General features: G+C 42.8%; 1 protein-coding gene across 1 annotated transcript in view; it reads left to right on the top strand.

The window, feature by feature from the left end:
* gabrr2a (gamma-aminobutyric acid type A receptor subunit rho2a) overlaps positions 1–8,911 on the top strand; it is a 30,977-nt gene extending 22,066 nt beyond the window's left edge. Inside the window, exons 6-9 of the mRNA XM_037125096.1 lie at positions 2,291–2,431; positions 3,294–3,446; positions 4,678–4,886; positions 5,545–8,911. Coding sequence (XP_036980991.1) covers positions 2,291–2,431; positions 3,294–3,446; positions 4,678–4,886; positions 5,545–5,880 — 839 coding nt within the window. The 3' untranslated portion in view covers positions 5,881–8,911. The remainder of the gene's footprint in view (positions 1–2,290; positions 2,432–3,293; positions 3,447–4,677; positions 4,887–5,544) is intronic.
* The last annotated feature ends 9,101 nt before the right edge of the window (positions 8,912–18,012 follow it).

Consider the following 18,012-nt stretch of genomic DNA (forward strand, 5'->3'; position numbering starts at 1 on the left):
TGTAAACATCTGTAAACAAGTGTGTTCTGAGGATGCTGGTTGCCTTGAGACGTGTTTGAGGAGACTTTGAGAATAATGTGTATCAGAGTGAAGAAGATCCCTCAGTTCACTAAAAAAAAACAACATAGGAATGATCATGCTGTCTCTAATTAATGAGTAACTACACAGACACAGTACTACACAGTATTACCAGTTACTAGTTACAACATTAAAGGGTAATTCCAGTGTATCACAACTTGGCTCAGGTATGTGTAGTTTTGGGCCGTCAGGCTCATCTGTAGCAGTAACACTGTGCTCATCAAGGTATTCACCGAGATCAGAGAGAGTCTAGACATCACTGAGCTGTGAAACACGACAGTCAGACAGGCTGTCGACCTATCACAGAGGAAAAATGAAGATAACCCATAATGGTCCAAGTTGTTTGAATCTGAAGTTATCCTTGTATCTCTTTTTGATTTATCCTTAAGTCACCCACTCACGTTGATCAAGGCTTCAGTGTCGAGGCAGGTGGACAGGAGGAGCAGCAGACTGAACTGTCAACCTTGCTCCACCTCATATGCTGTCGTGTTTATTCGGATTAACAAAAGACTGTTGAAACAAGCAGACGTAGGTCTCAGTAGTATGCCAGCGCAGGAGCGCCGTGGTGTAGTGCTTCCAGGTAAAGACTGAGGCCAACAGAAGGAAAGAAGGCAGGGCATACCTGAAGAGAGGCAGGCAGAGAGGTGCTGCAGTGTCTGCCTTTTGAATTTCGTTATTTGTGAGACATCAAAGATTCTCAGGAAAGATCCAGCACACCCCAGGGGCCAGTTCACCAAGAGTCCCCACACATTTAAGATTAAACACACACTCTGATGTTTTCAGACTCAACGGTGAAGATGTTGTGAAGCCGCTTGCAGCTTTGCAACATCAACAGTTAGCTGGGAAGACATTTGGGGATTTTAAGGTTGCTGTTGGGCACACTTCAAAAATTACAGATTGTAAGGATAAAAGCTATTCACAGCCTCTTCCGGCTCACAGCGGGGCTTTATGGCTTTCTCAAGCAGAAGAAAGCGGCGGCAGGAAGTTTACCAGAATTGCGTTTGTATTAATCACCGCTGTGGTCATACGTCTCCTTGCTGTTACACCATTAAGCCTATCTGACAGCCTCAGTTTATTACATCCCCCCTCATGTGCAATAATGGACTCGTGAATGTCCTTTGTTGTCATGGGAAACACATCCGCATCAGCGTGACTCAATCTCGACAAACTACCACCACTGCCTCGTGACAGGCTGACAGCTAACCAGTTACACACAAAGAACAAGTTCATGGTGGAGCTAAACATCTATTATACGTAGATACTTTGGTGATTTATTGAATAAATGGGTATGTCTAGAACAAGTAGACCTTTGTTCTACATCGGTGCTACATCTGCAACAGGGAGGTAGACGAGGTGGAGCTTAATGAGAATAAAACTTTCCCTCATCTGTGAGTAGTCACGAATGGGTTCACAGCTTTTCTGCAAAGGTAACTAGTGTCTGTGTGCTTGAATTCAGGTCAGTCACTACCTTCAGCCCTCAGAGACTCTGCTGCTCTCTCTCTTCCTCGTCCCGTCTCCTCTCTGTAACGTTACGCTCGTGACGTCAGAGTACATCTCCCCTCCAGCTTTATTTAGAAACGGCGTGTGGGACACGGAACGCAGTCTCCGTTTTCATATTAGGCAAAGCTAGCGGGCAAATATGAAACAGAGGAATCCTTCATACAGAAAACAGAAAACAGCCACCCGCTCTCCCTCCTTCCGTCTGATCACGGCTCAGTGTAAGATAATAAAGACTGTGACGGAAAGTTATGAAAAGCAAACCGTGTTCCCATCAGCTTTAGCTGTACATTGTCTATAGCTCTAATGAGCAAAGCAGACATTAATTGTGCAGTTATGTATAAAATGTGAGCTGGTGTCTGTTTAGCATGACGATCACAATATGAGTGTGAGTGTCAACAGTTGTCACTGTTGGTGCTCTCACACTGTATCTCACGCATGTTATTGTGCTGCTAGCTTCACGCTGCAGACTGTTGATTCATGCCTCAGGCTGCTGCCCTGTTGTCGGCCATCAAAAGCTGTTCTCGGATGAATAAATAACAAGTGTGGAAAATATGTGAGCAGAGTGCAGTGAAAAAATAATGCACTTCTGCTTATCCAGGTCAGTTTCATGAACATTTCAATGTACGTTTCCCAAAGCCATGATCTGTAGCCAGGATTATTCTAGTACGACGTCAATAGTGATTCACAAAGGATGTCTGACTGTTTCCTGCAGATGCCTACACAGATGAGGACCTGATGCTGTATTGGAAGAGCGGTGATGAGTCCCTGAGCACTGATGATCGCATCTCCCTGTCGCAGTTCCTCATCCAGAAGTTCCACACGACGTCTCGCCTGGCCTTCTACAGCAGCACAGGTACACACACACGCACACACACACCAGAGAAATGTTATATTTATGTAATATTTTAACTCCCCTGCTGTCAAGGCTCTAAGGAGGATTTGAGCTCCTTTTTGTATGCGAGCATTAAACAAAGTGTTCAATCACCTTCTCTGTTCCACACATTCTTATTCCTTTTCAAACCATAACCAACTGAGCCCTGGGTGACATCACTGTAGTCACTTCAGCTTCCTTGTTATACTACCTGTTTCATTCTCCATATGGAACACCTGTAAATATCTGTAAATATTTGAGGCATTTTAAATTCAAGCCAAGCTGACTGTGGCGACGGCTGGGGTGCACGGTGGAGCGAGACACTCTGGCACAAGACACAGAGGGTAAAGGGGAACAGGTGGACACAATCAGGAATCAGGGGAGGCAATCACACGGATGACACATGAGGAAGGGCGAGTGACCCGAAACGAGAGGAAAAACAGGAAGCCACGAAACAAAAACCCAGAACGAGACAACCCAGCAACACTTACGTACACGTCTGTTTGCGCACTTCTCTGGACATATGAGAGTAAACTGTGCTTGAAAACACAAGTATTTTTAATGTGTATTCAGGACAAATAAGAATAGATGATTAATATGGAATAAATACAGACTGATGTTACTTTGACATGAGAGATTTCGGTCAGAATCCTTTAAGGACTCTATGTGTTTGTCATCAAATGCGTTGATGTGTCATCGGATTTGTTTACTGCTCTAATTGTGAGGAATATTAGTACTCCTAACCTTCATGAGAGTGTTGATGTTTTGTGTCAGTGTTTTTTTTTCCTTGATGAATCTTTCAGTGCTTCACACCGTCTGAGTGGGTCTCTTGCTGTGTTCGCAGGCTGGTACAACCGTCTCTACATCAACTTCACGTTGCGACGCCACATCTTCTTCTTCCTGCTGCAAACATACTTTCCCGCCACACTCATGGTGATGTTGTCATGGGTGTCGTTCTGGATCGACCGCCGGGCTGTGCCGGCCAGAGTCTCCCTGGGTAAGAAACATGTCCTTTGAAGAGATTGTGCATGCCCGAGGAAAATCTGTGTGTGTGTGTGAAATGATGAAAGCTGGCTGTGACATGGCTCCACCAACTGGGAGCACGCACATGCCTGTGTGAACACACAAACCTCCCACGCTCCACTCTGGCTTTTCTTTTGAATTATTTTCTGTATCGGGGCTGTCGCTGTGCTGTCGTAAAGGCGTCACTGAGATCCTTTTATGGCTCATCTCATCGCTCTTATTAACTGCAGCTGTTAGGATGGGATGTTAAAAAGATTTTCACATCTCAACTGCAATTTGTTTCTTTTGGTGCATATACTTAAGAGTCTGTAATCTGACTGCAGCATGCACTCACTCCAACATTTTAAAGCCTGGTTATTGTGATGCTCTTCTTATCCCTCCTCTTTCAAAATAAAGCTTGTCAGGTATAGGCGTCAGAACTTCTTCAGGGAAAAGATCGCGGTTTGGGTTTGGATCGGAACGTTACTTCCGCAGCAGACACAGTTTCCTTGTGATCACTGAATTCCAACAGACCTTGAAAGAAAGTCGTTCAAGTGCTTAGAATATATACGTTCAAACATACGTTTCAGGACAGATGGACCCCTCCACCTGGTGATGAAAGTTATGTAATATGATTGAAAGCTTCAGAAAAAGAAAAAAAAAAAAAAACACTAAATGGACCTTGAGTTTGAAAAAGCAGCTTCTTTCCTCTGTGAGACTCCTCACCTCCCCCCGAGCACTCCACCGTGAAGAATAGTTCAGGTTTTATGACTTATCCATCACAGTCGAACTGGAATCTGACCTGCTGACAGGCATTAAGAATTATATTAATTGTAACGAAACAGTCGATCTTGTCACTGTTTGTCTCGTTTGCCTCTGTCGGTCACACAGAGGCGTCACGAGTACATTAACACTGTTCGATCACTGGGTCAGTTTCTTGTAATGTGAGTATTTCTGTCACCTCTGACACCTTCTCACCTGTGAATCTTCAGCACGCTGCTGACTGGGAGCTTCGCAGGATTGTATATTATTGCAGCACTACAGGACTGCATTGCATCATGTTGTATAAATGGTCAAGTCATTGCTTTCATTAGCTATCTTTAACTCGCTCAAAACTGGGTCACCCTCCTGACCCAACCGCCTATAGTGTGTTTCCAATTGTGAAGGAAGAATAGACCAACAACACGTGATCAGTCTGTTGTTTGCTGTCTATCAACTGTTTTCAGGCATCACCACAGTGCTGACCATGTCCACCATCATCACCGGAGTGAACGCGTCCATGCCGCGGGTGTCCTACATCAAGGCGGTGGACATCTACCTCTGGGTCAGCTTCGTCTTTGTCTTCTTGTCCGTGTTGGAGTACGCGGCCGTCAACTATCTGTCCACTGTCCAGGACCGCCGAGAGCGCAAGATGAGAGAGAGGGCACGATCTCAGGTTTGTTTCCACCTCATGCTGTTTGGTGCTGTGAGAAAGACCCCAGACTTGGCATGAAATATTAATGCGAGAGGCACTGCTCTCTGTGCTCATGGGTCGGCGCAGTCCCCCCCAGAGAATCCAGACTCCAAAAGCTCCGGCACTCTCGCTGACTTTCTGCAATTTCTCTTACGGGAGCATCTGTCAGGCCTGTCAGGAAACAGGGGAAAAACAAGAGCAGCGCTGAAAAGAGAGCAGCGTATCAAACGGTTAACTGCATGGGTCGGGAAAGTTAGGAAAGTTTAACATGTCACCGCTGAAAGATGTTCTACAGTCCTGTTTGAAACAGAAGTAGAATAACTTGATGTGCTTTCAGATCAGTGAAGGATCTCACCCCATTCACTGCTTGGATCCAAACAAACAAGATGGGAGAAAGAAAAGAACCTAGCACAAAGATCAACCTGTTACACCACCTTCACTTACTGAACCTTTAAACCATCAAGCATTTTATTCAGCCTTTAGAAAGTTTGTTATACCTGACAGGGCTGCAAGGGGTCAAGTTAATCAGATTATAATCCTGATAATCTTTCTTAGATCTCTCTTATCCCATATAAATCCAAACATATTAATGATTATATTTCATGGTTTTTTTGTTTGTTTGGTTTTTTTACCCCATCAGTCCCTGCCCTGCACCTGCGGCATCTCCCAGACGCGAACCATGACCATGTTAGACGGTACCTACAGCGAGGCCGACACCAACAGCCTGGCCGGCTACACCGAGGAGCCCATGGTGCCAGAGGAGGAGCAGGAGGAGCTGCACGAGGTGTCGGAGAAACCCGAACACATGGTGGTCCACCTGTCGGTGAGCAGCGAGTCCACCACCACCAAGAAGAAGAAGAGCCTGCGCACCCTGAACATCATCCAGAACACGCACGCCATTGACAAATACTCCCGGATGATTTTCCCGGGCTCCTACATCTTCTTCAACCTTATCTACTGGTCCGTCTACTGCTGAAAGACGCTCGGGCAGGACCGGAGAGATCGACGTGCAGACAGTCCGACTGCTGCTCCATACAGGACACCTCTGTTGGGCCTGTTGTACCGTACAGTACGCCAGGTGACCATAGACCATTAGGTTTAAGGCCTTGGACAGCATTAAGACTTTGGGATTGTTCCGAGCAGTCGTTTTTTCGTGTTTCTTTGGTCATGCAGCAACTTGAATGTTCATTAACTCTGTAAACTAAAACAAAGACAGCACTCACCGGATGGTGTTTCTAAACTACGGATGTGAATTCTCTCAGTCAGCTGTCAGCTTCTGTTAAACAGCTCTGTGTTCTCATTACTTCGCTGTTCCTGTGATAAGCAGCTGTTTGTTGGGAACATAAGTACACTTTTGTATCACACTCAGAGCAGTTATGGATAGGGACAAGCTGCGTTCTGCTCATGTTCATGCTGACGGGGCCACATATTTATATTCATTTGTAATGATCATCAAGCTGAAGCGTGATTCTATAGCTTTCAGGCCGATTGTCTATCAGTCATGACTTCTAAACAGTGACAGCAGCTTTCTAATATGGCAGACTAACAAACTTTGACCACATTTTAGAGCTTTTTGTCTTTAAAAATGTAATATAACTTAATGTTGAGGAGTAAATGTGACCAAGAGTGTACAGCCATGTTAGAACTTTTTTATTTAGTGGTACACTGAGCTAAATCCTAATTGCAGCACGCTAACACACTCATGTTTAACATGCTGATAATGTTAAGCAGGTGTTGTTTGTCATGCTCATGCTCGGCATGCAAGCATTTGCCAGTTCAGTGGAGACTGGTGGGTGGCATCAGTTGGCACTGCCTGGTGATAAACCATCACGCTGAAAAACAAAACTTTCACCTGATGACTGCACGAGGGAAAAACTTAGCAAAGTGGCGACAATTGATTCTTTGGAGAAGAAGTCTGTACCAAAGCTCACAGCAATTCATTCAATAGCACCAGATGAAAAGATAGGTGGTTAACAAAGTCTTTACAGGTCATCATCCTCTGGAGACCTTGAATGTCTGTACCAACTTTCATGGTAAACAATTCCCCATTTTTCAAGATATTTCATAAAAAACTTTCCACTTCACGATGGTGCTAGAGGTCGATCACGCTGAGGATCATTAAAGTCAGCAGGATTCATCCTCTGGGGAAGGTAAATGAAAATCTGTCTAATACTTGCCAAGATATGTGCATCTGTACCAAAGGAAGTTTCCCTGAACCAGCCCCACAGCCACACTGTTAGCATGGATACCAACTGTGTGCTCGTGATAACTCGAGTGTGTCTTTATCTGAACACAACAGGCAGCCTCTGTGCCTGCTGTGTCGGGGGGGGATTTCATCACTGACTCCTTTCTCTCACACTTGACATATTAGTCTGGTTTACATCCAAATGTGGCGCAAATTTCCAGAAAATCGGCAAAGACAATGCAAATCATTGCATTGTTTGTAAAGAAAAGAAAAAAAAAGAAAAAGAAAATAAGAGTTTGGTGCATCAACAAAAACAGCCAAGTTCTGCTGAGGCACTGTTGGAGGAGAAAAAGTCTGAACAACATGAAAATGAAAGGTGACTGAACGAGAGCAGGTCAGACCACTAACAACATGGAAAGATGGCGTTTGTGTTTGTTTCCTGTATGTCTCGGCGCAGATCTGATGTTTCTGCTGCTGATATTCTTCATCTCTTTACTGCAGCAGAAGCTTCAGTGGAAGTATAAGTCTCATGATTCATGCATCTCATAATTTATTTATTTCTGTTTCTGTCGCATTTTGTTTTTACCGACGCTTCAACTTTTCCACCTCAATTGAAACAGGTTGTTTTTTTTTTTTCTTTGCAGTATCTGGATTTACATTTCAGCATTTCCGCTCAAATGTTTTGCTCAGACGAAGTCGGTGATGGGAGCACGCACTCGCCAAGCCAACAGAGCAAAGTGACGACATAAAACAGTTAACTTGAGGATTAAATCAAGCGAGCGATAATTAAGGCAACGGTTTGAAGTCGGATATCTATCTGCAGAACCACGACGTTGCTTGATCTCTTGCGGAAATTAAGCAATGATCTCGAGATAACAGACCAAAAAAAAAGAAATATGAGCAGCCATGACCGATCTTGACTGCTGTGGTGTTGACATGACACTCTGATGTGTTGCGACTACAATGAGTTCTTGAGAAAATGGCTCATAGTGTTAATAATTATCTCGAATCAAGCTGGATTACAGTGCTTCACATAGGCTGAAAGAAATAGATGCAAAATGACGGTAATAGAATTCACGAGAAGAACAAAATCTGAAATAATAAACAGTACACAACAAATGAAACTCAGTGAAATAAACAGGCTCTGTTTCCAACAGCAATATGTCTTTACATGACGTTTATGAGCATTACAGATGACTGTAGTCATGCTTTATAAGTCGTAGTATCTCAGAGGTTTGTTGGCCAGTGGAACATCTAGAGCTGAATGAAGACGATGATGATGATGATGAACGGAGCCATCACTCAGCTTGATTCCAGACAGATTGATTTCTCTTGTCTTTCAAATAAAGGATAAAGTAAATCTGGAACACTGGAATCAGTTTATTTCATTCCATGTTGCTCTCACTGGGCAGGACATTAAGTTTCCTTGAACCTCTGTAAAAAAAATGACTGCAGGGTATTATGTTTATTGCATTTCTCATAGTCTGCAAAACTTTCACCCTTCAAGTTGTTTATTATTCACTTTGATCTTAAGCAGTTACTCTTACGCACAGAAACCCACGTAACTGCCATGGCTGCTTCAAAAGCTTCTGACTGTAGTCGGGATAATTTGGGAACATGACGACACAATGAACACGATGACTGAAACCATTTGACCCCAGTCTTTTCTATTAATGCTGTTTGCATATGAATTATTGGCCAGGTGTGGCTGTAGCTCGGCAGGTAGAGCAGGTCGGCTACTGATCAGAAGGTCACTGGTTCAAATTCCAGCTCCAGGCTGAGCTGAGCTGCATGTCGAAGTGTCCTTGAGCAAGATACTGGACCCCAAATTGCTCCTGGTGGTGCAGTTGCCACCTTGCATGGCAGCCTCTGCCATCAGTGAGGGTCCTGCGATGAGCTGGCAACTTGTCCAGGGAGCACCCTGCCCTCGCCCAGAGACAGCTGGGATTGGCTCCAGCAAAAACCCCTGTGACCCCTTGAAAAAGGGATAAAGCGGTTACAGACGATGACTCAAAGTGAATCAAATAGGTAACACAGCAACACACTCTGGTTGTACTTCTGTGAATTCCTACGAGCGTGTGCATTCAGAAGTGAAAATGTTCTGTCGTGAGCAGGTGTCTCTGCCCTCCTCGGGGTTGGCTCACGTTGCCAATTGACTTATTATTGCATCATTTCTAGAGAAAGGCTGGAAAGGGCTCTTACTATTTGGGGGCTGATAGCGCTGCTTTGGCTACGACTAATGGAAAATGCAAAGGCAACAAACTCAGCATTGTTCTATGTATAGTTATAAATACTCATGTATGTACTATCATGGACAGAAAGTCCTAGCAAAAAAGGTTCCAAAGAGAAACTGTCCACTATTTATCCATCCATCCATCCATCCAGCGACATCAGATTGTGCATCACATGTGAGGGTCTGACGGGAGGACAACAGGCTCATCCTGTCCATGTGTATCAACCAGCAGAAGGAAGAGTTAGGTAACAGTATTTACCTTTTGCTGTTTGAAGCACATTCAGGATTTGTTGTGTACTAAAATATATATTTTCAGCCATACTAAATAAACATCTGACCACAAGCAGTGACTGAATACGCAGTCAGTTTATTCCCTTTGACAATGCACTGCCATCAATATTAAGATCCCTCACAACAGCCTGTTTGATGAAGGCAGATCAAACAATCTGAAAACAAAGTCGATCAGCACCAAGGACAGATAGCAGCCACTACCAGTGTCATGTTTTCTGAAACGCCATGGTTTTTTAAAAATGTTGTGTTTACTTTAATGTTGTCGTGTCAAGAATATTGTGTGTCTCATTAATTTCTATTCATCAATCAATCAGCAGCTGGCAGGGTAAAGTTAGGGCCATCAGGCTGGTGGTAGACTCAAGGCCACCGAAGGTCTCAATTAAATCCATGAGAGTAAGTAAAGTAAGAAAAGGACCGGTGCTACAGACTGTCAGATTATTCCTGTAAATTGTAAGGATTGATGTGCACAGTTCTTTCTGACATCTTCAAGATATATACATGCTGTATATACTTAATGTGTGCATTTTATTACAGTGACATTTGAAACATACTGGTCATGCTAAAGAAGATACTGTTAAAAATGTCACGTCTTTAGAAGCTTTTTTGAAAAAATAAAAAAATCAATTGATTTTGTATATTAGTGTAGCCATTTATGGATCAACTCAACTGTAATATGTTTGCTTTTCACAGTGAGGCTTTATTGATGTGTACTGTCAGAGAATAACAATGTCTAAAACTGTTTTGGAAGCAGACATGAAGAAACACGAGGCTGAGATGTTGTTGAACTGTTTTGTAGGCTGATCACTGTACGCACTAAGGGTTGTTACTGACATTAAAGAATGTTTCAATGTATTTATCAGGACATATTCAATGTGATTTAATTTTGATGAACTAAGTATGCGTTTGATATGCATTTAAAACTCATTTTGTGGTCCACGGGGTACCAAACTGAAACAACACTTACAATGGCAGCAGGGATTCCTCCGAGGGCAATGTTAGCTATACATCAGAAGTCAGAGGTTGATGGTTCTGAGTTGGTATACACACAACATGCTAGCCTGCAGCAAACAGATGTGTGTATGGCAGATATCTGAACTTCACAAACACCTACAGCAGCTGCTTTAACACTTAAAGAGAGGTGAGGAGTGGGCTCCGTCTACATGCTCCCAGAGACTGGGTGGTTCCTTGAAATCGGTGCCCTTTAAGTCCCCCAGACTCCCTTCAAGGTTTTTCAATTTAAATAAAACCACCAAAACCCCTTTTTTTAATCCCATTAATTCATGAATTCATTTGCGTAACAATGTACTACAAAATAAATTAAAACATGAATTGTATTTCTTAGAAAAATGGGTTTCTTTACAATACAAGAGTTTTCAAATGTCCCAATTGAGCATCATCACTTTTGCATTGATTACAGAAATAAATGATAATACCACATATTTGGTGTTTCTGCAGTCCTGTGTCTGCTTACCTTTAATTTGAAATATATTTTTTTGTGTTGCAGTATTTACAAGTCCCCTTGTTTGTGTTCAGCCCAGTAACAGTGACAGGCAGCAGACTTTGGATGTTCTCCCCAGCAGGCTACACGCCGTTCTGTATGTTGGTGGGAACCAAGAACCGACCTGCTCCAGCATGATATCCCCATCGAAGAGCAAAGGTCCGGCAGCTATATGAGAACATCTGAACCCTGTGGTGGACAACCTCTAAGCAACACACCCAGAAGTCTCTGTAATGCACTCAGGCCAGTCCATCAACTTTACCCTCAGCTTCTTTAGCAAGGCAGTGTTTGTCTTGGAGGTGTGTTTGGGGTCGTTTTCATGTTGGAATACTGCCCTCACGGTTCCCTCAATGAACTGTAGCTGGCAGCACTATTTTCCAAAGACAACCTCTGGATATGACACTGACCACGTGCACTCAACTTCTTCGGTCGACCATGGCGAGGCCTCTTCTGAGTGGAACCTGTCCTGTTAAACCGCTGTATGGTCTTGGCCACTGTGCTGCAGCTCAGTTTCAGGGTGTTGGCAGTCTTCTTATAACCTAGGCCATCTTTATGTGGAGCCACAATTCTTTTTTTCAGATCCTCACAGAGTTCATTGCCATGAGGTGCCATGTTTAACTTCCAGTGATCAGCATGAGAGAGTGTGAGAGCGATAACACCAAATTTAACACACCTGCTCCCCATTCACACCTGAAACCATGTAACACTAACGGGGCACAAGAGACCAGGGAGGGAAAATGGCTAACTGGGCCCAATTTGGACATTTTTACTTAAGGGTGCACTCACTTTTGTTGGTGGTTCAGACCTTAATGGCTGTGTGTTGAGTTATTTTGAAGGGCCAGTACACATGTTTATATATACATATACATATGTATATTTAAAAGAATCTGTTCATGTTGTCATGGTGTTTTTGATTAATTTGTCTTCATGTGATCATTCTTTAGTTATTGAAAAAATATAAAGCCTATTCTGTTGATGAACACTTTATCAGTTTTAATTAACCTCATCTCAACTAAATTGAACTGGTATATGAGTTATAATAGAATGTGCCAGTGGTTTAGAGTAAACAAATCAATGACACATTGAAATACTGATTGTCCCTTCAACCGTGTTATCATACTCAACCCTATCACTGTGTTCAACCCTGTTACATGATAGCTCTTTATGGATACACTGACAACAAAGATAAAAAAAGGAATCAATTGCTCTTCAGCAGTGTTGTGTAGAGTAACCACCATAACATCAAATATTTACCAATTTCTTCTAATGCTTGTATATATTCTAAAATCCTATTTCTAATTAGAATTGGTGATTTGAAACAAGAGACAACTGATAAGAAAGTAAAATAATTTCCTACATTACGTTACAGATCATATTTAAACAGGCTAGAGGTTGTCAATGACAGGGTTGAACTCCAATGAAGAGAGAGAGAAAAGTCTGATATTGACAGAGATTTCTACCCTGTGTTGTGAAATGATTTTTTCTTGAATGTTAAACAACCTCTTTATTAGATGACGTGATCAGAAATATAATTCTTTGAGGTATTTCTTTAGCCCAGAAAGCAGCGGTCTCAGAGAATCACCTGACTTCCATCGGGCACAAATCAACTGAGTGCAAATGAAAATGACAACTACATCATGGTTTCAGCACGTTTCCCAACACAAACACTACATGAAGTGAAAATTGACGAAAAGCTACAAAGAAAATTGTTCCATGTGCGTGTCGCCATCCTGCTGTGATGTCATCTGTGTTTATGCCGGTGAAGTGGAACTCAGGGGATCCTGTCCGAGTTCCTGACTTGGAATACACACTGGGATGACTGATGGAACGGTCAAGGGCGTGTGAACGGATAATGAAGTACAGCCTTTGTTATTAGGATCCGTAGTGCCTAATGAAAGACTCACAAGCTTGATCCAACACACCTTAAAGACTGATCTGAGTTGTTACTGACAGCTAAATGGATTTCTGATGGTGACCGCAGGGAGAATTTACAGAACTATGAGAGACAAAAAGTTGCGGGATTGTTCAATATGTGTAGCAGCGTCAGGCTCCAGAGCCACTGAGGCAGCACAATGCCACCCTGACACAAAAAGTGTGATGCTGCTTCACGTTAGGACACCGCTGAGCCTCTGACAGCTCCCCAAATGTGGAACTGCAGAGAGACAAAACCTGTTGCTTATGAATATTTATCACCCGCATACACATGCCCTGGAAATAGAAGTGCTTGTGGACGAGCTGAATGTCAAAAGGAGGAGCTGTGATAATATCAGCCGGCTTCCAGTGTAACCAAGAACATCTAGTGTGAAGTCAGGGGAAATTCATCTCTTATCTGTCGAGGTAACGTGTTGTAGGAATCATCCCGATAAAATCTAGAGCAGAGCTCATGACAGTGTGGACAGTAGAATAGATGATGGAACAGGGGATGACTGAGGGTGTGGTGCACCTCGTGAGACACGCCATGGTAGTGACCTGTCCACTACCATGGCGTGTCTCCGGGTTCACAGTCAGATCCAGTCAGGAAATCTTCCCCGGCTCTGCCCTCTCATCCAGATGTGGTCACTTCTGGTTCAAAAACCTCAGGATGGTGACGGTCACAAGCTGCTGCTTATTAGGTTCAAGGTTGATTTATTGGTCTCCATACAAACCAGGTTTCAAGACAAAACCTATTTTAAGTTCCTTTACGCAACATAGAAGAATCAATATGACTCAAAACTTTTTTACAGAGTTGAGAGTTGTTGATGAGCTGAGGAGTGAAGCTGCTGTGCAGTCTGCTGGTACAGCAGCAGATACTTCTGTATCTGTTGTCAGATGGCAGCAGGGTGAATAGACTATGTCTGGGTGGATGTTGTCTTTTAGTATCTTTGGAGTCTGTGCAGACATTTCACCTCACTGATGTCACTGATGCTCTGTATATGGTACCAGTGATGTTCTGGTGGTTTGGATCAGCCGCTGTACTGTCCTGGGCCGTGATGAACCAGGTCAACCGTGCAAATTACAGCTTGAGAAAGATATCATATATCATATATTCTGCATTTCTATGTTCTTTGGTGAGTTTGCTGCCAAATTTGCAGTGAACTAGGACTTTCAGGTAGCTCCAATCCAGAATGTAATCTGATGTGTTTCGCGAGCTAGAATGATTTTTTTTTTTTATTGTGGCCGTAGGATGAGGCCAAATCAATTTAATTACACCCTCTGAAACATCGATAACAAGCCTGTTTACATATTTTCCTTGTTGGCAACCCATTCTGTGAAAACACCAAAAACAACTATGTGTTAGTCTGTGTCTGTGTGTCGTCCAACCTGAACGAGTAAATCTAATAGCAACAACATAATTATATGTTTTAGTTCAGTCATTGTGTAGTTGTTGGGGTGAAGCTCCTTTTCAACGGTGGATCCACATGTGGCACTGCAGGTAGTGTGTGTGTGTGTGTGTGTGTGTGTGTGTGTGTGTGTGTGTGTGTTTGGTTTCAACCTTGATATCTGTTCATTAAAGATCAAACCAGACTCCAGACTCGACCTATAACTGCTGAGAATGAGCCCTTGAAAAGATGTTGGACTGGGTTGTGTCTCTGCAGCGCTGAAGGGTTAATTGTGTCTCCTGCTGAATCTCTGACTGCTCACTGGACTCATTAGGAATCGCCTGAAGGAGCAGAGCGCATCCACGCACACACAAAATAATGTTAATGCAAGAAATGGTCCTGAAAATTATGTTTAAGCAGCAAATGGACGGATTAAAATAAATGTATGAAAGGACTACTAAGGTTGTCAGGGGTGTAGTTTCTACCCGGGGAGACTTATCACCCACACAGTCCTTCTGTCCTGTTTCTGTCCTGCTTCTGTCCTCCACACTGTCACAAATCAATTTAGCCACAAAAATCTGTCCAAGGAGCGTCTTAATCTGGATGAGACAGAGAGAGGGGAGATCATAAAACATGAAAAATCTGAGACGCCTTCCTTATCAGTAACATTTATAATCAACAGATAATGTCATGAGCCCTGACCTCACATGGCCTCAGTCCTTGAAAAACAACTGCCCTCAGCACAGAGTGATTCACCATGAAACAATGACCTGCTGCTGCAAGTGACCACAGGAAGTCACAGACACAGTGACCGCATCACTTCGATCTGTCCTCACCGGGCTAACTGCCCAGGCTGTGATCTTGAGTTATTCAGAATCAGAATTCCTTTCGTTAACTATTTTCTTAATTATTAATCCGCTCAAGGTGAGGAAACAGTGTCAATAGCAGCAGCTAACATTAAAGTCCAGTGTGTCAGATTTAGGGGGTTGAGGGCTGTGGGATGAGGGGTGTTCACCACTAGACGCCACTAAATCCTCCACACTGGACCTTCAGCTGGCTAATCAGAATTTCTTTATCAGAGTTTTTCCAAGGAGAAAGATACAAAACTCAGCGAGGAGCTAACGGGCATGTTCCTCCGTGGCTGCCCCTCACAGCTAACACCGGCTCCTCAGCCTGATGCTGATCAGAGCTTCACAACCACACCGAGCTACCTGCGTAGCTACGTAACGTGTGCATGCTGAGCTGACTAAATCGAGGAGGTTTGTCTCAGTCCGTGTACTCTGCATTCGCTGCAGGAGCTGCAAACTCTGCAGCGCTGTTGCTGCTTCAGCTAACAGTAGCCAACTGACATGAGACATGAAATGACAAATAATGTTATCATATGGAGAGTTTCATTCAATAAAAGAAGATAAAGATCAATAAAAAGAGTTGTGTGTACTTCTGATCATTGTTAATAGCTCTCGGTGACAGAAGCCCTGACTTGGTCGTGCTGCAGGGAGGATATCGCCATGAGCCCTGATGCATGTGTGGATTTAGTTACAGGCAGGTGATCTTTCGGGTTGAGGAGGAAGTCTTTTCGCCTTCATCTTTTCTCTCTCACAGTCTGTCTTTGCTCCTGTAGTTTCCAAGTCCCTTTCAATATTGTAGCTGTCGTCAATAATGGATTAAACTCAGTGCCAAGAGCACCAACATAACCTGGAGCACAACTGAAAACTCCTCTTAGGACTTAGAAAAACTCAGACTGAAGTCTCTTATGAAATAGCCCACTGTATTATACACAGCGTTAAAAAAAACACACACAATTTCAAAGTGTTGCATATTTTAAAGCCATTGGATGAAGGAGTACCAGTTAATGATACACTCTCTGCATTACATAATAGTACAATAATAACCATTTTTAAATGATTTAGTAATTCATTTAAACAGAACTCCAATAAACCAAAACTAAGTAAAGCTTGGCTAAAACTGCAGCACAGAAGAGATTTCTGTTCAGTTAATGAACCTGAACTTGGCTGCATGCCGGCTGCTATTTGAATAAGTTGGCTGTGTGGACCGTTTGTGATTTCCATAGATAGAAAAGGAGGGAGACGAATGTGACTGGAAAGAGAAGGAGGGCAGTCACATGTTGGGATAGACAAAGAGAAGATAACAGTGTCCTGCAGAGTCTCTACTTACTGGTTCTCTCTCCCCACATTTGCTGTTTTTGAGACACAATTTTGTTCAAACTGACTGGTCTGAAGGGCTCAATCGACCCGTATCACACAAGCATTTTTTCTTTTCTTCCAGTGGCAGACAGCAGCAAATTGTATTTATCTGGCAACAGTTGGTGAGACATTTGCTCCACGAGTCATAGACGTAGATTCTGTCTGCCAAAGAAAGAGTCCCTCTCTGAAAGCTGGCGACAGGGTGTTCCTTGGAGGGACACTGACTCTGGAAACAGATGTTGCTTATTTTTTACATCTTTCGATGTTGCACCCTTAAACTAATGGAGACATTTCATGCTTTGTTTATTTTTTATGTTTTATGTATGAAAATTCACCTGACTTCCTATTGCAGTGGCATCAATGATAATTGATAATGAATAATCATCATTGGGTGAAATTATCCTTTAAATTCCATTTACCGTACCTGTTTTGTAAAATGTTGAGCTGTAATGCTCTTAGTTTGTAGCCAAAGACTTGTGTGGGAATGCATCCTTCTCTTGTTAGCCACACTTCTGTGAATTCAGTTAATTTAACAGATTAATATATATACATATTAATAACTATATGTTTACTATAAACATGCTGAGTTCACCTAACCAATATGAAATCAAAGGAAACCCATTGTCGTAACATGCTTTAAATGGTTATTTTCTTATGTACTGTATGTTTTCATGAAATGTACTTTCAGTGAAACTCGCGTGAAGCTCTGCTGGACAGCATGGAGACTGGGTGGGAACTGTTGCTCTTCTTTCTGCCAATAGGAGCACACTTGTGAGGCGCGCCCTGCAGTTTGAATCAGTGGCTGTGGCTCCTGACAGCAGCTGCTCTGGATTTGTTCCTCTGCTGGTTCAAGCTGGTCTGCTGATGAGTTCAAGTGCAGCTGGAAAAACTCAAAGGCAATATGAATGGAACTTATGAAATAACTCACACTGTACGCGTCCAAGTAAGATTTTAAAGAAATAAAACAATATCCATTATGCAGCCTTTTTTTATAAATGACTGCACTCAAATGGGAAGCTCTGTGGTCTCCCGTTGCCTCCCACGTTAGCGTCAACTTGTATTTTTTTTAATTATAATGTGAATGAACATGAACATAAACAACTGTAATAACAATATTTGTTCACACACACACACACACACACACACACACACACACACACACACACACACACACACACACACAAATGAGCTGTTTTTTTTGTTTGTTCCACTTTCAATTGCTTTTTTAGAATTAAAGTCCCTGGATATAATGGTAATACAAATTATCTGCATGTTTATTATTTCAACAGATGTTGTTTATACTACAAATAGATCAGAGCATATTCTACTTTTCATCCTAGTTTTGCAGAGTGAACCGAAGACTGCATAGTGATGGATTGTCGGGAGATGTTGTAGTGA

This window comes from Acanthopagrus latus, chromosome 16 (assembly GCF_904848185.1).
Source record: "Acanthopagrus latus isolate v.2019 chromosome 16, fAcaLat1.1, whole genome shotgun sequence".
NCBI classification, from domain to species: Eukaryota; Metazoa; Chordata; class Actinopteri; order Spariformes; family Sparidae; genus Acanthopagrus; species Acanthopagrus latus.